A 21,480-nucleotide genomic window follows, 5' to 3' on the forward strand; every position below is an offset into this window, starting at 1 on the left:
TGTCATAATTTGGTTTCCTTATTAACTGTGGCTAAGCAATCTGGCACTGCTCCCGCACACAGAGAACAGCTTCAGGTAGGAATCCTATAACCTGGGTATGGGGATTGTCTTGGCTGATTTTGACCTGTGTGACCTTTAGTAAGTCACTCAATGGTGCCTAGTACATAGTAGGTGCTTCATGAAAATGGATCAAATGAATAAACAACTAAACCAACTGTCTGAGCTTCAATTTCCACATATGGGAAGTGGGGGGAATAATATCGCTCTAATAGACTGATAGCATGTCGGTAAAATTGTTTTTTAGACCGTGCTTCTCTCCTAGAGAACTGCTCAATTGCAGAATCTGACATGAGATCTGGGGTGGGTGGGCAGGCCTGAGTTCTGCATTTCCAGTTCACTCCCAGAGGATGCTAACTGCCCCTGTGGCACCCCACTTTGAAAAGCAAGGTCCAAGAATCTAATGGGCTCTACAAATGCTTGATGTTATTATCCTTATCTCTTCAGATAACCAATTGTGCCAGGGTGTCCATGATTAAGGGGCTTCCTGGGATACATGATTTTCAGTGTCAGAACTGGGAAAGTCTCAGGCAAACTAGGACAAGTTGGTGGCCCTATCAAGATAATGGAGAGAAAGGATGACTTGGGCTGAGCGGCCAGAACTGGGAAAAACCAGGTGAGGCTGTTTGCTAATTAGATCAATTAGCACCCGCACTGCCTTATTTTACAGCAGCTCAGAGAAGTTGGGTAACTTGACCCTCACCTCCAAATCCTTAGGGACAAGGCTCGGGTGACAGCTCCTGCCTTCTCAAAGCTCAGCGCTTTTTGTACCAGTCCACATTGCCTTCTCCAACACATTCCTCTTTATCTGGCAAACACAGCATGTTTATTTATATACCGGCTTGTTTGGAACCTGAAATTTGGCATAGCTGATTCTGACTGTGAGGAGTTCACATTTTTCCTCTCTTTATTTTGGTTCACTTAACCATGTTTTGTGAGCAAAATTAACAAAGTATTAAAAACACAATGAGGCTGCTAAAGTGGCCTAAATGCAGAGTATCCAGAAACGGGGCAGCATCAGCTTACAGCGATGCGTCTCTGTAGATGGTAGATTAGAAACCCATGAGGTTTACTTCCAGGGATTTGCAAACCCAGGACAAATAAATAGCTGGGGTCTCCTTCTAGGCTATTTCTCCTGGAGTTGGGGCAGAAGGTTGGGCAGGTTGGTGGAGGCTGTTTCTGGGCTCCTTGGTGAGGCCTTTGAGATGTAGGTCCTCAGCACTAAGGTATGTGTGGCGAGCTGCAGACTGGCTCAATATCTTTTGTGCTGTATTTTGCACACAGCAGAAGTGAGAAAAGAATGTCTTCTTTTATTATTAACACTGAGATTCCATGCAGAGAATTCACATTAAATACGTGGCTACATTGCCTTTGGAACCTAGTGCCCAGGTCCTTTTAATTGTGCTAAAGTTTGGGTGGGTTTCTGTTGTGGGTGTGGGTGGGAAGAGGGGAAGAGGGAGCTATGTAGGGGAGACAGAGAGAGAAGCAGAGAGACAGAGAATCTGTTCCAGGACCCAGAGAAGATTAGATACAGTTCATACAGACCAAGTGCAAACAATCTGCTATTTAAACAGTGACGTTGGCAGGCAGCTTGTGGCACTGTCTTAATTAACCCAGACTACAGATTCAGTCATTGTTTCTAGCAATAAAATGCAAATGCATGTGCACATGTATGTGTACCTAAACATAGATACTCACAAGGATACACTACAAAGGGGAGCCCTGGTAAGACATGTGAATTTAAAAGCATGTTCCATAGGACCATCAAGAGCTTCTAAAGGCCTCCCCAGTGGCACAGCAGTTGCGCGATGGGCTGTGAAGCTGCCCGCAGCCTCTGCAGTGCCGGTTTGTTCCCCGGCTGCCAGCGAGGGTCCCACATGGCGCACAGACCTCTCCTGCCGCGCCCGCTGCTCCCCTCAGCAGTGTATTTCGTCAGTCTGCCTGCTCTGCTCCCCGCTCTGGCTCTGGTGAATTCTCTCACCCTCCTGCACTCCTGACTGTACCCAGTGCTTGTATAAATAAATAAATCTTTAAGAAAAAAAAAAAAAGATCTTCTAATAGTGACAAATGGTCATTTTCAACCTCAGAATCCAGATCTGAACTGGTCTCTAGGTCAGAGGCCTGGTGGGATGAGCGGGTGAGCAGGTACCCTGACTATGGTAGGAGGGAGATGACTGGTCAGACAAGCTTGGAAACCCTACTGCTTTACCTAGGGCATTCCTAGGTGCTGGGATTGAGGGCTGGGCTCATATATGCACTCAGGTTCTAGAATCAGAAACCCCAGGGTCCTCACTGGGTAAATCTAGAGTGGCTGATCTAGGAGAACGAGGCCGTGTTCACAGATTGATCCCAGGGTTCCCTCTCGTCCTCGACTGCCACATTCCTGTTCTCGTTTTCATTTTATTTTGGTTCTCTTAGGAGTTTTGGCAACTCCTTTGGCAAAGCCCAGGAAAACAGAGCTTTCCTGAGAGTATTTTCCTGGTATAACACAGACAACTCCTAGAACCCCGTTCTATAAGTTCCTGTCACAGGGATGAGCTTTCAGGGCTCCTACGCAGCCCCCTCACCCCCGCCTCCTAGCGGTCGATACCTAAAGATGCCACATGGGGAAGGTAACTGGAGAGGCACGCATGGGCAGAGAGGGCAGAGAGGCGCGCATGATGTCAAGTGCCACTATGTCAAGTGCCACTTTGCCTCAGTCAAATTTGGGGGCTGTGCCTAAGAACCCTCTGTCTCATTCCAGCTGTTCAACCCTCTAAGTGGGTCACTCTCCTTAGCTACCTAACTAACCTGCTGCACACCTTCAAATAAAACTCTGGCTCTATCTAAGAAATGCTTGTCTCGTCAGCCACCCTAAGGAGACCTGGGAATCAGCATTTGTTCTGTAAGCAGCCTGTCTGTCCTGGGAGCCCTGGGCTACACGTTTTGGCTGGAGAAAACCAGAGGCTCTTAATCGCCTCTTAGTGACAGATCTTTAGTTGTTTTTGCTGTAAACAAACTAGGCTACCTGTTGCCAAACTACTCCTCTGCCTTCAGCCCTGCCTTCCAGGGGTCAGCTGGTCTTGCTCTGGCCAGCTGGCTGCCTGAGGCATCTCAAACTTTCTTCCTCCTCCTGCAGCGCTTACCCTTAGAGGCCTCATTGCATTGCCTCCCCTCCCTGCACCCTCGGTGTTCTTTTCCTGCGGGAATCCAGAATGGTTGGCAGGGATCCCCTGGGGAGGAGTGAGCTGGGATTTGAGAGGGGGACAGAAGGCGGCGCTGGCCTCATCGGATCTGCCCCGCTGGCTATTTCACACACATGAAAGTCATAGATGCTTTTGCAGAGCAAAAGTTCCCCTCCTACTAGCCAGGAGTGCCCGGAGCCCAGAGAATCTTCTCTCACAAAGAGGGCTCCTGACAGAACGCCAGAACCTTGAATGAGCCTAAACTGTGCTGCCTTTCTTGGTTTTAAATTCTGACCCTCCCCACAGTGCTTCCGAGTCTGGTTTATGGAGATACGTGTTTACAGCTGAGGTCCATATGTCCACCTGATTGTCATTAGATCCTCACCGAGGATAAACGACGAGAGAGTCCAGTTAATCCTGACCCCCTCCTGTCACCTCGGGGGGCCTGTGCCCCTTCACAGCAGCCTGGTGACATGCACGAAAGGGCGTGACCATGCAGAGAATGATTTAACATTTATTTGTTGCTGTTATTTTTTTACTTTGAATGAGGGTGAGTTATGGTTTTAATTTTAAATCATCTTCAGGTACAGGCCCAACTCATCCCTGGCACAGAGTCCCTTTAAAGCCAGGTGAAGATTGGGAGACTAAGTCATCTGCCCCCCAAAACTTCTGGCAGATCTGGAGAAAAGGAAGCAACTTCCCAGGTCAAGGTTTTGTGTAGCAAGTGCCTCCTTCTCATGACAGCTTCCTGCGACCTGACCCCCTCTGGCGGCTTTGCTTCTCAATGGAATCCAACTCAGGTAGCCAGAAGCCCTCTTGCCACCCAGTTGATCTTGAATGGCAATAGAATCCAGCCAGAGGGAGTAAAAACATGAATCAGGTAAGCCCTGCCTTTGGAGGTACTCACTGGCACTGACAGAAGGGCAGGCCAGTGACTAGAAGGGACCCTTAGTGTGCCATCAGTTAAAGACCCCATGGGCAGGTGAGGCTGCCCACAGCACAGCTGGCAGGTCAAGGTGGGCTCAGGTGGCACAGAGGCTGGGTGGCGGGCAGCACACATGTTCCATGCAGAAGAGTACTGGTTCTTAGCAGAATCGGCAGGTTGGGGAAGCAAAGCCTAAAAATGCAATTTTCTTTCCTCCCATTTGACTTCCCTCTCGTGACACAGGCCACTCAGTGGCTGGCGTAAGTGCGAATGCAGTCAGGCCTGTGGTTACAGATGGAGGAAACTCCTTCTCCAGACTTCCAGAGCCCAGAAGCTGTGACTAAATACCCCGAATCCATAGCCATGAGCACCAGCTCTTGAGTCTATGGAGTTTGGACTGCGCTGTCCCAATCTAGAGCTTAGTCCTCTTGTGCCATAAGCAAGGGCACTGGGTGGCCGGGAACAGAGCATCTGGCCAACTCCAGGTGGGAGGGGACCTCTGGGGTAGCTACAGAGTGGACCATCGAGAGACTCACAAGGGGGCACCTCTGGCACCAAAACAGGATGAAATTAGGTTATTGTTCCTTAAAAACTCAATATAGTTGCTTTTCTGTCCCCACCTCAGTATCAGGGTGAGCTGGCCACCCTATAGTTCTGGCAACACCAGCTACTTGCTCATCTTCCCAGCCAGGGTATGTCCCGAGGGGGCCACTTTGCTTGGACTCATCTTTTGGGGGGTCATGGGCCTTCCTACCCTCCGAGGGAGGCCTGGCGCTCTCAGCACTGCTCGGCCTCCACGAAGCCCTCCTTCTCGTGGCCCGAGGGCTCAACCTCTGTGTAGGTGGAGTGGTTGGGGTGGTTGCGGAACTTCATGGCAGGCCAGTGGTGAGGTCTCCGCTGTGGGGTAGGGGCACAGACACAAAGTCAGCAGCTAAACACACACACACACACACACACACACACGCACACACGCACACACGCACACACATACCCGCCACCACTGAGGGACAGTGCTGGCTTTTTCATAAGGACACTGGGCACGACTGTGAGGTGGTGAAGTTCAGAGCCCCCTCCCCAGAAGACCCCCTACTACGATCCTTCAACCACTGACTGGGAAACCTGCTGGGAGCCCAGGAGTTTGGAGGAAGGTCATTTTAGCCCTCGGCATGTGAGGACACAAAGGTGAGGAGCTCAGCCTCAACCGAGTGGAGCCCTGATATTGTGGAAAGTGGGGGAGTGGGTAAAAGAGGGAATGCTCTGGAACGTTCTAGAAATGCCGACAGGTCCTCATCAGAGTCATCTGGGAGCTCATTAAAATGTAGATTCCTGCCCTGCCAACACCCTTGTGGTCTGGGAACCTGCCAGGTGGTTCCAGGCAGGCTAAGGCAAGAATGACAAGACAAGGCAGGAGGGGAACCTAGGTAAAGAAGAAGGAACGAATGAGGACTCTGGGTAATGAGGCCTGAGGGGTCATGACCTATGTGGGGTGACTGGTCACAGAGGTGCCACTGCCATGCCATGAGGAAAGCCAGTGCGAAGCTAAGCGTGGAAGGCGGCCAAGAGCCGCTGAGCTGTGGCCCAGGGTGGAGGCGGCTGGCCTTGCTTCCCACTCTGCACCCCAGGGTGGCTCTTCTGGATTCTGAGGCATACAAATCCATAGCATCCTCAAATACAACTTCCAGAGAAAGCTACTCGTTAACGTTACGGTTTGTCAATTCAAATCTGAAAAATCCTCATGGCAGACAAAGAGGCAGAGACCATGGTTCGGTCATGGCTCTGCATGAGTGCTGCTGGTCAGCAGGCGTTGGCTGCACAGCCACTAAGCAGGTTCCGTGTGGCACTGCAGCCTCCTTTCCTCTGGGGGCTCTTCTCATTTCACAAATGGGGCAGGAAAAGCAGATGGACTATTCAACAGGATGGGGCTTTGGAGGGGTTCTGAGGTTCGGAGCCCTGGGGGTTAGGGAGAAAGGGAGCCGGCCAGCGTGAGACATGCCAGACGGAGAGCGGGTGGGAACAGGAGGCAGGCATGCGGCAGGTGAGGGATGAGACAGAGAGGGAAGCACCGAGGGCCAGGAAACACAATTCAGAAGCAGCGTGGCGCTGTGGCCACGTTCTACACTGACCTCGATGAGGAAGAGCGCAGCGTTGGAGGTGGGGTGGCCGTTGATGTAGATTCCAGCCAGGATGATGACCGCCACAAGAAGGACTGCCAGCACGATGCCCACAATGGTGCCCAGGTGCACTGGGGGGCCCTTGGCCTTGGGGGACAGGTTGTTTTGAAGCCCTGTGGAGAGACCTAAGTTAGGGCAGGAGAGAGAGAAGGTGGGGTGGTGGATTCCTTGGTTCTGACAAGGTCCCAGAGATGAAAGCCGACAGTTTGTTCTGGTCTACTTATCAAATACACGAGTGTGGTGCTGATGTTCTTAGCACAGTTCAGGTGGTTTTGCAAAACCACTTAAAAGTTGCCCAAATACCTAAGAAGGACCATAAAAGTTCTCTTTAATATGCATGCCACATAGTGCTTTTAAAGAATTCACAAAGGGCATGTGATGGGAAAGATTTGGGGATTTGGTATCTAGCTACTGGGGTTCAAGTCTAGGTTCTACCACTTACTAGCTGTGTGACCTAGGGGAAATTAATTAACCTCTCTGAGTCTCAGTTACCACTTCTGTAGAAACAAGGATAACAATAACTACCTGAGGAGGTTACTAAGGAGTTTAAGACATGCTAATTCAGGTCAAGTTCTGAGGACCATGACTGGTGTCTCGGATGAGAAAATATTAGCTGTTATGGTAGCAAAATGACCATGTTTTCACCTGTCACTATCACTAGATTGTGACCTCCTGGAGGCCAGGGACAGTGTCTTATTCATCATTGTGTTCCCAGCGCTTTAAAAAAGCAGACCCAGGAGCCCAATAAAAGAAATGAACTAAGACTGAAAACCAGCAGGTACTTGCTGAGAACATCCCAAGTGTTTGAAGGACAGCCCAAGGAGGAGACTGAATATTTCCATAGACCAACAAGCTGGCAGCTCCTGCAGTGCCTCCTTTCTTGTACGGCTGAGGTAATGGAAAGATGCAGAGCGGAATGATTTGCTAAGGACACAGCGCCAACCGCTATGAAGCCTGGTTGTCTGGTATTACGCAGGGTTGCTATTTGCGTCTTCTCCCTACTCTAAAGGGATGTGGGATAACGCAGCAGAGGAGATCAGCACACCTCAGAAATATGGATTCCTTTTTCTATGCTAGTGGGGACATGGGGACCAACAGCGGGTGAGGGGTTTTAATAGGGAGTCACATGCATCCCAAAGCTTTGTCTCTGTCCTCCCCTTGTCTGCAAGCAGAGTATCCCAGAGAGAAATTGTTCAGGAGAGAAATGTCCCAGGGCAGCCAGCCCAGTACCTGCTTAGTGCCTCTGTCTGTCCACAGGTGGGAGAGCTGACATGACAAGCCCCAAGCAGGGCTCCCCTGCCCTGTCATCAGCATGCAGCCTGAAGTGCCCCGATGATCTGAGGGTCAGGCCTGGGCTGATGAACTCATAGTGTAGAGCAAGGGGAACACCCCATTCATACCTGCTACAGAGGAGTATGGCTCCGTCTCTGGGGGGAGACCCCAGATAACAACCTCCCAGGCTCTGGAGTTAGAGGGCATTTCCAGCTCCCCTTTATGTTGGGAACTGGCTCAGGCAAAGGGCAGGAGAGGTAGGGCCACCTCATATCATCAGAGACACTATCCTCCCAGAGGACCCTGGGGCCAGGGTACCCCACCTTCCGGTATGCTGCAACAATTGTGGTGAGAAACTTTTGTGTACTCTCTGCCAACACAGTTTGGGCATCAAAGGAAACCTGGTATGAGACGAGTTGCTCTCACCTCTCGCTATGAGGCACGTGGGGAGGAGAAGCCCGAGACCACTAGGCAGCCCCTTCTTCCTCCTTCATTTCTTTCAGGGCCGAGAATGTTCAGGAGCAGGGAGGCCAGGGGAGGTACTAGAGGAGACTCCCAGTTGAAATGACAAATGTGCGGATGCAGAATGTTCCTTTACTCTAGGGGCCTGTGCCCAGATGCCCCCTGCCTTCCCACCCAGAAGGAGGTTTGGGGAGCTCAAGCTGCTGTTGCTCCCTATTGCCCCCACCCCACTTGGAACAAAAGCAGAGGCCAGGGGTCTGCTGCACCTCGTTGGGGTGTGTCGAACCAAGAGAGGCAGGTTGCTCCGTACTCACCTTCCCCTCCCGCATACAGGTTCACCTTGGTGTCATCTTCAGGGAGAAAGGAGAAAAGGTGCGTGGTTAGTGGAATCATGGTGGCTGTTGCTCTTTAGGTCCAGGCAGACTTTGGAAAAGCTTAGTCAACCTCCCTAGCACAGAGCGGAGAGGTGACTTGCTCAAAGTCACACAGCAGTGTGATGGTAGAAGGCGAGGGGTCTGCTTAGTTACCTCAAGGTGGAAGTAATGAAAGTAATCCAGAGTAACTCTAAACATCTGTGGACAAATTAACTGGATTTAAATCAACTTGTTTAGAATCCAGACCATTCAAGATCCACTGGAGCCCAGTCCACCACTGCCACCAACACCGTGGCCACTGCCTGCACTCAGGGGACGTTCTGGTTCAGTGCAGTGGTGAGTATTTGATTGCAGGTGCCCAGCTCTTAAAATCTAGTTCCCATAACCCCCGGTCCTCTGTGCTCCTCTGCCTGGCTGGTGCCAGGGGGGTCACCCCCTCCAGAAGCCTGTCCCCACTATCTGCTCTGCTCCCTGCCCTCCAGAGCATTGGCAGAGTGGCTGGAGCATTGTATCCCCTTTGTCTTCAGCGTCTCCCTGGACCCAAGACAAGTTTTGTGGGGTACTCTTTATCTGGCTCCCATAGCTGCCAGTCTCCCTGAGCAGCTGTCATGGTACAGGCAGGAGGGTGACTAAGTCCTCCCATCATGATGCCTTGAAAATTGGGTGTGGGGGAAGGCAGCCTTAATTTTATATATGTGAGTATGAGCCTCCCCTGGTGGCGCAGCGGTTGAGCACTGGGCTGCGAAGCTGCCCGCAGCCTCTGCAGTGCTGGTTCGATCCCCGACTGCCAGCGAGGGTCCCACATGGCGTGACAGACCTCTCCTGCCGCCCGCTGCTCCCCTCAGCAGTGTACTTCGGTCCTTCTGCCTGTTCTGTTCCCCGCTCTGACTCTGGTGAATCCTCTCACCTTCCCCTGCTTCTGACTGTACCCAGTGCTTGGATAAATAAATAATATATATAGATAGACAGATAGATAGATGGCTAGGTAGGTAGATGGATGGATGGATGGACAGAAGGATGGATGGATGGTTGGATGGATGGATAGGTAGGTAGGTAGGTAGATACATACATACATACATACATACATACATACATAGACAGACAGATAGAAGTAACTTGAACATCTTTGCCACCTCCTCCAGGACCGGGAAGACACGGAGCCATAATGTCCCCACTTTCTCTGATCTTCCCTGTTGGGGACTAGTGTGCCATAAACAGAAGTGAGACACCTTTCTGACTGGCAGGAGATGCACAGGTAATAAAACTGGCAAACAGGGCGCTCCTGACTCTGTATGGGGGAGCCTACCATGCATCATTACGTGGCAGGAGTTGAGCCGCATCCCCAGATGCAGAGGGCTGGGTTCTCCGCACCCACCACAGCTGTCTGCTGGCCCGCTCAGCTCTGTGGCTCCCCAGATGGTAAACCCCCAAGCACAGGGCTCAGGACATGCCCTCAGTAAGCACATGGGGTTAACTGAGCAGTGACTGGCCAGGGAGTTCTTCCTTCAAATGGTTCCCTTTAACAGGAAGGTGACCCTGGACTCCCCGAGGGCAAGGGGTCCCTGCATTGTTAGGAGAACTGAGCAGTGTTAATGCCCCATGACAGCAGCAGCCTGCACAGCAGTGATCCGCCCCACCATGTCACCTTTCCTATCATTCATTCACTTTCCTCTACAAGTTCCCTTCAATCAGACCCATGGGTTCCTGTTCTGGTTGTCCTGTTCTAGTCTGCTAGGCCACATTTGGAAAGACAGGGAACCCATGGAAAGAACAGTCTACCACTTAGCCTGCATGCAACCCTGAGTAACCTACTTTGTCCTACAGGCACTTCTCCGTAGTTATGAAATGGAACAGTTGCTAAATAATGTCTTAAAATATCAGCTTTTTCTTCTCTCCTCCTTTCCATTTTGCCTTTTTTACGCAAGTATCTGGCTCAGGGGAGGCAGCAAAGAGCCCACAAGTGCCCTCACCACTTCAGCTGACCCAGGGGTGAGAGCCAGAAGCAAAGTCATAAAAAAGGATTTTGCTTTCTCTCACATCTTAGTGCGTGGACTGAGTTTGTACCTGCTACAGGGTGATAAGACCCCGCAGGTCCTGTGAGGGATGATATGGAATACCAGGTATTGAGCAAGGACATTAATTTTCTAAACCTGACTCTGCTTCTCACCAGCAAGTGACCTGAGTTCTGAGCCTCAGGCCCCTCATCTGTGACAGGACAGGGAGAGCCTATCCTTGGAGATAATCCCTGTTGGGGATGGTGACTACTCAGGGCTCTTCCCTATGGGGGGCACATACCCACACCTCAGGCCTCACCTTCTGTGGTGAGGCTGTCAATGAAGAGGGAGGAGGAAGTGGTGGTGAGGTCTCCGTCAGAGGGGCCAAAGGAGCTGTCGGGGGAGGACGAGTAGTGGTCCTCATCCTGGAAGTCCTCACACGTCCTGCCCTCTGCCTGCAAGAGAGACCAGGCGGTGCCCTGAGCAGAGGCCTCGCCTGCAGGCTTGCCACACAGCAGAACCCTCAAACGGGAGGATGGAGGGGACACCAGAAAACTTAAGGTGCCAGTGTGTGGTCTAACATGGTCACACCAGAGCTGGGCCTTGAATGTCCCTAGGCCTTCCGCTCCATTCTTTAAGTGTCTTATCTTGCAGGACAGTTTCTCTGTCAACTTGTTCTCAAGGAAGGAACTGAGATGTCAGTGTTAAATATACAGAGCAGGGCATCCCCAGTGGCGTAGCGGTTGAGAGCTGGGTTGCGAAGCTGCCCACAGCCTCTGCAGCGCTGGTTCCATCCCCAGCTGCTCCCCGGCCACCGGAGGAGGGTCCCACATGGCGCGCAGACCTCTCCTGCCGCCCGCTGCTCCCCTCAGCAGTGTACTTCGGTCCTTCTGCCTGCTCTGCTCCCCGCTCTGGCTCTGGTGAATTCTCTCACCCTCCCGCGCTTCTGACTGTACCCAGTGCTTATATTATAAATAAAAATAAATAAATAAATAAATAAATTAAAAAAGAAAAAAAATATATAGAGCAAACCCAGACCCTTCTCTAAGAGCCAGCATTAGATGGGGTCTGTGGACGAGATTTTTTTAAGGCCAGAAAGACAGCTCACCTCGCCTTATAGATGAAGAGATGTTGGTGCACGCACAGAGTGGGCCTGGGGGGTACCTTTAAGTGCTGGGCCTGGCACCTTCACCATCTCACTGGCCATGAGATGCAGGTCAAATCACTTGATTTCTCTGAGCCTCAGTTTCCCCACTCTGATCAGTGGGGACACTGGTTCCCAGCCCCTAAGGTCATGTTAAGATTAACAAATGCAGGGCCTCCCTTGGCGGCGCAGCGGTTGAGCGCTGGGCTGCGAAGCTGCCTGCAGCCTCTGCAGTGCCGGCTCGATCCCCCACTGTCAGCGAGGGTCCCACATGGCGCGACAGACCTCTCCTAGCAGTGTACTTCGGTCCTTCTGCCTGTTTTGTTCCCCGCTCTGGCTCTGGTGAATCCTCTCACCCTCCCATGGTTTTGACTGTACCCAGTGCTTGTATAAATAAATAAATAAATCTTTAAAAAAAAAAAGATTAACAAATGCAGGGCAGTGGTGATGTGCTTGCGATGCAAAAGGGATGAGAGAGGAAGGGGTGGGGGTAGGGGAAGGGATGTATGGATGAAAGGATCTGTGTTAGCACAAGTGTGAGAACAAGAAGCTTCCCACCCTGTGTTAAGAAATTTCTAGAAAATTCCAGCAGTGGGAAGGCACCTATATGGCATTCTAAATGTGGCAGGAATAACCCTCCTCAATCCCAAAATGACTGCTACTACACACAGACTCCCAGAGGATCCAGCTGCAGCTGAGGTCCCAATGTTCCTTTGCAAGGACCCAGGATTCTTAATGCTGAGTCACCAGAAGTGGACCCACAGAGCCCGTAAACCACCACGGCTGGTCTAACTGCCTCTGAGCAGCCTGAGACCATCCCAGGTGGAGGGGGACTTCACCAAGATCTCTTCCTTAGAAGAGCTACTGAGAAGGGCCCGGGTATTAGTCCAGCTCTTTCCACAAGCTGGCTCCCTGAAGCCTCACCTCCTGGGCACAGCCGTAGGTCAGCCACTCTTGGCGGTAGCGATCAAAGCCACTGGAGCATCTGCAGGGAACCAGAGAGTCAGATGTGTAAGGGAATTGAGAGAGGAACCCTCCCCCCTACGACCCCCTCTGCAGTAACATCTCTCCAATGATAGTGAAGAGGGAGCTAATGTTCAAGGGGGTCAAGCTCCCCAAGATCACTGGTTAGGCGCCCTGGCAGGGGCTGTGGGATCAGGACTCGGGCCCTCCTACCCCCTCTACTCCTTATCCAGAAAGAGCGGAAGGGGTTTGTGGGGTTCCCACACTCCTCCTGACCCAGCTCCCAGGACTAAGGCCACATCTGCCTGGATACGTGTAGGGTTAGTCGGACTGCATGACCTCTTATGACCTTTAAAGTCCCTTGACTCTCAGCTGTGTGAAATGGCTGAGAATCCAGGGAATTTACACAAATGTTCTCATCTGGAAAAATCTGGCTCATCTACAGAACCCCCCTTCTTTGTGGAGGGGCCTAAAATTGGCAAGGAGTGGTAGGGCTGAAGGTGGACATCAGCAAAATTAGCCAAAACCCTTGTATGATCATTAAAGGGTAGAGGCTGGGAGAGAATAAAAACTGCTGACAAGGGGCCCAGAGGATACTGTGCAGCTCAGCCGGGCTGGAAGCTGCCAAGCGCTCCCCTGGGGAAGGGTGGGGGCACAGGATGGACCAGAGAATGTTTTCCGCAGCACCACGATCACTTTTCCATTCATCACTCTTGGTGCCAAGAATCCACCAAGCTCTCCTCCAGCCTGGGGACAGCGGTCTGGGAAGAATAACATCCCAAGCCACCAGAGCTGAGAAGGAACCCGTGGCTGGTTAACTGTCTGCACCAGCAATCGCCCTTCATCTGCCCAAGACCCAGTAGACCGAGGACCAAGGCTTTCCAGGGATTGTCCGTGTTTCCTTTCCAGATGCCTCCTCAGGCTGCAGGCTGCTCCTCCTGCAGCAGCGATGGCCAAATCAAGCCATCCACACTCCCCACTCAGGTCCTCCGGGCCCACATGTGGGGGATGGAGTATTAGGGGGGCCATTGGGAGCTGGGAACTAATGCTTCCAAGGATGGAGCCTTCAGTGTAAGTCTAAGAGCATCACCTTTGAAACCTGAGCCAGCCAACCCAGATTCAGAGGAGGAGGGCATGAGAAATGGTCACTTATTGAGCATCTCCTGAATGCAAGGCACTGCCCCAGCACCCTCATGCTACTCCTGCACATTTTCGCCAAACCCTCACAACTGTTAAGGCAAGGATTCTGACCCCCATTTCCTGGATCAAATCCTGGTGTTGAGGTCACCCTTAGACTTCAGAGTAGGCCATTAGGGGGCCATGAGGGATGAAAAGCAGATACCTGCTGTGCTAGCAGAAACTGTCTCCAATGCAGGGAGGGGAGCACTCCAGGAATGCAGCAGACAGAGCAGGGGGAGGGAGAGACCCCACGTGGTGATTTAAAGCAGCCATTGGTGGGAGAGGCCATAGTAGCCTGCCCACTGCACCTGACCTGCCATCTGCTTTTTGAGGCCCTGATGTCAGTTCTCACTTGGAGCTGAGGCTCCAGAGAGGTAGGAAGGAGGAACCTGCACTGGGGGGAGCCAGGCCTGCGGGCCTCTGAGACGGGAGGTCCCATCTCGGCCTTGCAGCTCTCTGAGGGTGCTTCTGCACCCTGTAGCTAACATAAACACAGCAAGGCCCTCCCCCATGCAGGCCAACTCTCATTAAACTGTCATAGTTTCGGGGTTTGGGCATATGCCTTTAATGGGGTGTGTCAAGGCGAGGGCTTGCTTTCATCTGCTCCATTTGGCGTGGCTCTTGTTGGCTGTGGAGTCATGTGGTGGCAGCCAGTCCCAGGATTCCAGGGCTTCTCCGAGGTTGTGTGGCTCATCTCCCCACACCTAGACACTGAAAATGCAGGAGGGTCCACAATGCAAGCTCTGGCCTCGGCAGGACAACCTGGGTTCTGTGCCACGCACGGCCTCTGAGGCTCTGAGCCTTCTGTGTGAAGGCACTTGAAGGTGCTGTTGGTATTTAAGGAGTAGGAAAACTGGGGTGTTCCTCACCTACATCTCCTTGAACCCCAGCCCATTTTACAGTAAAACAAACTGAGGGCCCAAGAGAGTGACTAAGAGCACAGCTTGTGGAAGAACACTTGGGAGGCCTGGGGGCCTCTCTCCTCCTGCCCAGCTGTGTCTTGTGTGCCAGGTGGGTGGAGGGTAAAAGCAATGGCCACTATCTCTGAGCCAGAATGTTGGAAAGGAGCTAAGGAAATACTGATAAATGCAGGACAGCTTCACAGAACTCAGGGACTCTGACTTCAAAATCGCTTTAAAGGCTCCTGGAGTTCAAGGCTTCCCACGCTCCTGGGGGCCCAAGTCTCTAGAGACATTTTTTGTTTTGCCCCCTGCCATTTATTTATGTTGGACAGAAGAACAGAGCTCTAATTCTGAGTTTAATTTGTGAGGAAATGATTGCAGAACAAAGAGTAGGAGATGAGTTGGATTTAAGAATTTTCTCCCTGAATCTGAATCTCATCCAGGGTTTTCTTTGCCTCCCAAACCAAGCAGCTTTCCTGCCCCAACTTTCCATAGGTGCCTGCAATTTCCACATCCTGGGTTTTCAGGAAACTCTGTGGCAGCCTGAGAAAGATCTCCAGGTGGTATGCTGGGGTCACAGGGCTCTCACCCAACAGCCATGGCTCTTCAGATGACCTGTGTCTCTGAGCCAGTAGATCTCATACTTGTTTCCAGCACTGTGTTAAAATACAGCTCCGGGGTTTATCTCCCAGACCCCGAGGGAGGAGCCCAGGGTGGGTCCAGGACCCTGCATGAGTGACTTGAGCTCTGGCTAACTGTGATCCTCACAGCTCTGGACCACTCTCAGAGAAACTGTCCTAGGATGAATCAACCCTTGCCAGGTGTGAGGAGGCCGCAGTAGCTGGAATCCCAAATGGCCTTCCAGAAGCCTATCATCACCACAGAGCCCCTGCATCCAGCCCCCTTGATTGGTCACAGGCCTCAGGGAGAAATGCACTTCTGTGACACACTTGTCCTAAGGGTCAGTGTGGCCAGAGACAATCTCATGGTGACAAGGAGGCCTGAGGCCGGGCAGGCCATGTGTCCCGTCACCATACTCCGCCTGCGGGACTAGGGGGTCAGTGTAGGCACAAACCTCTGCAGGACATGGCACCAGCTGCAGTTGAAGGTCAGGTCCGAGGACACGCAGGCATCACAGCTCCGATGCTGCAGGCAGGCTGCAAGACAACAGTGGCCCTCAGCAAGGCACAACTTCCCGGATGCTGGGTCCTCTCAGAAGCAGGGCGTCTGACCAGCAGGGACCTGAGTCATTGATGCCACCTTCACGAGTCCAGCCCTGCTTCCTCTCTCCCGGTGCCCTCCTTCTTCCTCCCCCCATCTCTAGGGGGTCAGGGCCTGGACTGGTGCTGGGGGTTCACCAGTGAGACCTGGTCCCTGCTTTCTTGGATCATACACTCCTGTAGGGAGACAGACACTAAACAGATCAACTAAATAGCCACATTATGATCAATGTAATGAGGTCTAAGAAAGAAAATTCCAGGGCACTAAAAGTGGGTACAACAGATCTCACCTAGTTTGGGAAGTTATACTTCTGAACTGTTTGTTGCCTGCAACTACAGGGTTGAAAAAAGGTTTTTTGTTTTTTTTTTAAAAAATGATTTATTTATTTATTTATACAAGAACTGGGGTATAGGCCAGATTCGCGGGAGGGTGAGAAGATTCACCAGAGACAGAGTGGGGAACGGAACAGGTAGACTGACGAAATACACTGCTGAGGAGAGCAGCGGGCGAGTCAGGAGGGTCTGCCGCGCCATGTGGGATGCTCGCCGGCCGTGGGATCGAACTGGCACTGCAGAAGCTGCTGACAGCTTCACAGCGCTGCGCTCAACTGTCTGTGCCACCAGGGGAGGCCCCGAAAAGAGATTTTAACATTGAAATTTATTTGACATACAACACGGTGTAAGTTTAAAGGGATCATGCAGGTTTGATGCTTTTCTGTTGCAGTAGCATTGCTACTGTAGGGTTAGCTAACTCCTCTATGGTGTCACAAAATTACTGCTTCTTAACAACTGAAATCCAGTCCCCACTGCTCTTGAGATCCAGTTTCTTAGCAGGTTTAATGTTTATAATACCCTCTTGTCTACACTCTCTGAGAAGCATTTGTTGAGCTGTTCTGGTTCGAACCCTCTCCAGTGCTAGCTGGGAGTACTCGTTCCCACTGGCATCCTGCTCCTGCCTCCTCCCCACCTCTTCCTCATCCTCCTCCTCCTCACCTCCTCCTCCTCTTCACTCAGCTCCTCCTCCTCACTCACCTTCCCAGGGAAGTCTGAGTGCTGAGTTTGTGAGGATACACAAGCAGAGAGTACACCCTCTCCCTTTCCCCTTGGAGTGAGCCACCTGCTGTGGGTGTGCTGACTCCCCTGCCCAACTAGGCTTAAGTCTCTCTTGGGAGGCTAGCAAACCTTGGGGTGTCCCAGCACTTCATTTGTTTAGGAGGGATGCTCTGGCCAACCAGCTGTAAGGACGGACCGAGACGGCACCCACAGTTGTGGCAGTGAGGCCCCCTCAGGACCCAGGACAGCACGTGTCCTTGATGATGGTCTTGTTCACCACCCACAAACCTGTCAGCTATTTGTTCACTCAGTCACCCGTTCATTCTTTGCTTCAACAAATGCTTCTGGAGCTCCCATATGACTGGGCACTGCGGCGTCTGTGGAGGGGCAGGGAGACGGGGAACGGCGGGCTCTGCCCACGGGAGCTGCAGTCTAGCAGGGAAAGCCAACACACGAATCCCACGCTAGGGACTCGGTGGAAAAAGTGAGGGGAACAGGGCGGCAGAGGGACAATGGGATGTGGGTTCTCCCTACATGGGAGGTTGAGGAAGGCCTCCGAGGAGGGGACATTGGCTAGAGATGGAGAGACAGAGGGTGGGAGGAAAGAGGAGTGACAGCTGGGACCTGCCGGGCAGGGCAGGAAGCAGAGCAGATGGTGGGGATAGGCTGCTGGAGACCACCCCACCCCCGGCACCAGCCAGGCAGAGGAGTGCAGAGGAGCAAATAGGACCAGGGGTTACTGGGGCTGGATTTTAAGAGCTGGGCACCTGCCATCAAACACTCCCCACTGCACCAAATCAAAATGACCCCTGATGCAGGCGGCTGCCACAGCGCCCTGGCATTGGTGGCAGGGAAGGACAGGCGCTCACCCGGAATAACTGCATATGCGGAGAGCAGACCAACATGCTGGTGGCAGCAGGAGGTGACGGCAATTCAGAGGAGTGAGGGCTCCTTCAGCAAATGTCACACGCATCCCCTCACTGTGTGAGTTTCATGGGCTCCACCACCCTCCATGAGGGAGGAAGCCAACATGTCCTCCGTGGACCCCAGCAAGATGGCAGCTGGGGGCCAGCCTGCAGGTGTGGCACCTCCAGTGGCTTTGGGAGGGACTGACTGGTGGATGCCCTTTGGTCTGCCAGAGCTTTGCAGGCCTGAGGGATAGCTGGAAAGCCATCAGCAGGGCATAAGCAGGACTGGCTGGCACAAGATTGAGAGCTCTCTGGTTGTCTTGCTCCTCGGTTTATCCAGAGCACCTAGTCAGAGCCCTGCACGTGGTAGGCAGCTGAATGTGTATAGATCCATAGATACATGCTCCTGTTATCCCCACTCTACACGGGAAGAAACTGAGGCTTGGAGAGAGTCACAGAGCAGGTCTGGGTTTGAATTCAGGTCTGACTGAGTCTAGAACCTGAGTTCTTATCCCTGAGGTCCCACTGGGGGTCCCTCCTGCCCCACCTCCCTCCCTCTCCCCAGCTACCTTTTGTGGCTCTGTTCTAGAAGAGGGACCAGTCATGCAGGTGATGGCTTGGAATTAGGCCACCCTCACCTCACCTAAGCTGAGGGAAGAATCTCGGCTAAGTCCTCCCCTACCAAAGATAAGGGAGAAAGCCTGGGGGTGGGGAGTGCATAGATTTCTCAGGACAAAGCTAACTATTTCCCAGGGGCTCAAATCACAGTCTCAAGTTGTGCCCTGCTCCACCAGCTGCACCCACTCCAGCACCCTTGTGGGAGCCCAGCCTGGCCATTCCCAGTGATTCTGGAGGCCTCTTTATGGACCCTGGTCAAAACCCCCTGGGAGCCTTGCAGTATTCAAAACACCCACTGACCTTTACTTCTCATCTGCATTTCAGATGTCCTGTGCTGTTAAATGCTCGCCAAATTCACTGGAGGGGTGGGAAGGGCTTAAATGTACAGACAGTGTCCCAGAAATGCAGCCCCAGGACATTTTACTTCCTCTGCTGAGGCAGCTAACCTGCCCTTGGATGTCCTTGCTCTGACATGCAGCTTTGTTCCAGGCCCAGGACGTGAGGTTTGCTCTCCCATTCCTGGAGTTCTCAGGCCCCAAGTCTCTCCTACTTAGATGGAGGGTGATGGGGGAAGGGTGGGGCTGTGATCTACTAGTTGTCCAAACCCTAGGACCCAGGGTGTCTGGGCCCTTCCCCTTTTCCAAGGGAAATACCCAGAGACTCCACATAGAATTCTAGAACCTTTCTCCTCTTCCTCTACTTTCTCTACCTGTAGTTCCCAGAATCTGCAGAGAAGAGGGAGGGGGGAATGAGAGACAGAAACACTACAGACAGCAGGGAGAGGCCATGATTCAGAGTGAAGCTGGGAGGTAGGAGTCAGGAGAGGAAACAAAACTTTGTAAAAATACAAGAATGGGGGTGCTTCTTCCTTCCCTGACTGTCCCCAGCTGCCCTGGCCTTGTCCTGAACAACACCCAAACCCCAATGTTACGGGATCTTCCACAATAGCTGGGACAAGGCCGTCATGTGTGTTCAATTGTGGGTGAGAGGGGTGCAGAGGGGGAGAGGGCCAGGCCCGCCTTCTTGGGGGTCTGCTGGCTAAGTCCTTTCATTGCCTGCTGCCTGTGGACTCCAGCATCACCCTCCTCTAAGGAAAATACAATGACAAACTTATGCATCAATTTAGTTCCAGGCTTGACTTTCTGTGGGCTCAGTCTGAGGGTTCTCAGGGGAACACCACTCCTGAGTTTCCGTGAGGTGTGAGCAACACTGCCACACATGAGCACCAGCCCAGGCCTGAATGTGCAGGCACACGTGAGAGCTGCCATGGGCGTCCTCAATGCCACTGCTGGCCCAGCCCTCACCTTAACTGGCATATTCCATGCAGGTCAGGAGTGAGAATGGAGGCCCAGAAAAGTCGAGTGGCTACACCCACCACAGACCTGGGGTGGGCTCAGTCAGTTTATGGGCTTAGTCTCTGCCAGGTTGTTACCACAACGGTGAGACACTGCTCTTATGTCAATGAGAAGGACCCCCACTTACTTGGCAGTGGAGTGAATTCCACGGCTGACATGCTGGCGACTTTGCTGGAGTCCAGTTCCACACGGTGGTATTCGAAGATGGTCCTCCGCCGAGATTCTGAAACAGAGGCAGAGCCCGTCGTCAGAAGTCTCATGGCCAGAGGCCTCCGAGGCCTGTGCCTGGGCCCTGACAGGTGGGCTAGTGATTGCTGGACCAATCAGAGACCCTCCTGGGATTTTCAACTGTCACCAAGCGGCCCTCTCTGGAGAGTAATGAAGCTGAGAAGACACCAGCTCAGAGTCAAGTGATGGCCACGGTTCTCTCGAGGAAGCCAGAGCATGAAACTGGGGGCTCTGGGGTCTTGCGGGCCTTCACGTTGTCAGCTCTTCCTTTGGTTCTCTGGGCTACATCAGTATCCCCGGTGCATCCCCTTTTCTACTTAAGCTTGCTTGAGTTGGGTTTTGTCACTAGAAGCCCAAAGTAGGCGAGGATATCAGCTTCTCACTCAGCTGAAGGTGGCTTGGAGGAAAGTCTCCCCAGGTGGCACAGAGCTCAGTAGGGCCATCCGTGAACTGCTCGGTGCCCCATCCTCCTGCTCCCCTTCCTGAATGAAAAATCTAGGGTGCATCTGCCACTTAATTTTTCAGATACATTTCTGTCATTTACTGATCCCCAACCTTGGATGTGTTCCCTCCTACTTAACCAGGATTGAACTCCCACAGGTCTGGCACCAAAATTTGTTCTCTTCCCACCTTACCACCCTGCCTGCTGTAGGAAATGGGAGCTGCCTCAGCCCCTGAAACACCGGCCACCACAGAACGTCCTCGAAATGTATCTCATTAGGGACAAGGAAACCTTTCTGGCATCGGTGTCGACACTACACAGTCAGATGTCACTGGGAGGGCCAGGGCCTCCCCCGAGCCACTAGGAAGGGAAAGAAGGTGGGGAGACTGACACCAGGAAGGATGGATGAGAAGCCCTGAGTCAGGAGGGAGACCAGAGAGAGGGGAGGCCCCAGAACAGGTTCTTCCCGGGGTCTTTGGTTTTCTTGTGACTGAATCTCTAGGGTATTTTCAGCCTCTCCTAACCCCTCAAATTCTACCCTTGTCAAAGTTTATAAGCTTGAGCATGAAGAGGAAAGATGGCACATTTCTTTCCTTCCCTCTCCCCCCCCAGATGGCATATTTCTCATTAGTGTGTCTCTAGCAGGTTCCTCAGCCCCTTGACAGCTCCTGAGGGTGCTGGGATGAGCCCAGGCCCTGGGAGAGGGAGTCGGCTATCTGGCCCTCCTGGTCCCCCTACTTTCACCTCCCACCCCGCCTGTAGTGCTACCCAACATTGTTCACTGCGAGCCTCGCCTTTCCTGCTACTGCCCCCAGAGCCCAGGCTGCTTTTCTTCCACCCCCAGCCTCGGCCTATTTTCCCTGGTCCAGATTGGATGCTGTTTCTTGCTTCCGCCACTGCTGGGGAATCAGGTAGAGGCTTGAGGGGAGGTCTATGCTCAGGCTGTGAAGCACCGGAGACTCTCCCACACCACCTGAAGGCCTCTCAGAGTACTTTTCACAGGGTGCCCCCATCTCCGCCTTCACCCAAATTACTGGCCCCAGTGAGGA

At 52.6% G+C, this 21,480-nt stretch overlaps 1 protein-coding gene across 1 annotated transcript in view; it reads right to left on the reverse strand.

The window, feature by feature from the left end:
* Positions 1 to 3,665: 3,665 nt before the first annotated feature.
* The window catches only part of PLXDC1 (plexin domain containing 1), a 55,221-nt gene continuing 37,406 nt past the window's right edge, over positions 3,666 to 21,480 (reverse strand). Inside the window, exons 8-14 of the mRNA XM_037494295.2 lie at positions 19,889 to 19,984; positions 15,683 to 15,764; positions 12,488 to 12,548; positions 10,739 to 10,874; positions 8,366 to 8,401; positions 6,270 to 6,430; positions 3,666 to 5,043 (exon numbers count right to left, since the gene is read on the reverse strand). Coding sequence (XP_037350192.1) covers positions 4,924 to 5,043; positions 6,270 to 6,430; positions 8,366 to 8,401; positions 10,739 to 10,874; positions 12,488 to 12,548; positions 15,683 to 15,764; positions 19,889 to 19,984 — 692 coding nt within the window. The 3' untranslated portion in view covers positions 3,666 to 4,923. The remainder of the gene's footprint in view (positions 5,044 to 6,269; positions 6,431 to 8,365; positions 8,402 to 10,738; positions 10,875 to 12,487; positions 12,549 to 15,682; positions 15,765 to 19,888; positions 19,985 to 21,480) is intronic.

This window comes from Talpa occidentalis, unplaced genomic scaffold, assembly GCF_014898055.3.
Source record: "Talpa occidentalis isolate TD23 unplaced genomic scaffold, MPIMG_talOcc4v2.1 talOcc4.7, whole genome shotgun sequence".
NCBI classification, from domain to species: Eukaryota; Metazoa; Chordata; class Mammalia; order Eulipotyphla; family Talpidae; genus Talpa; species Talpa occidentalis.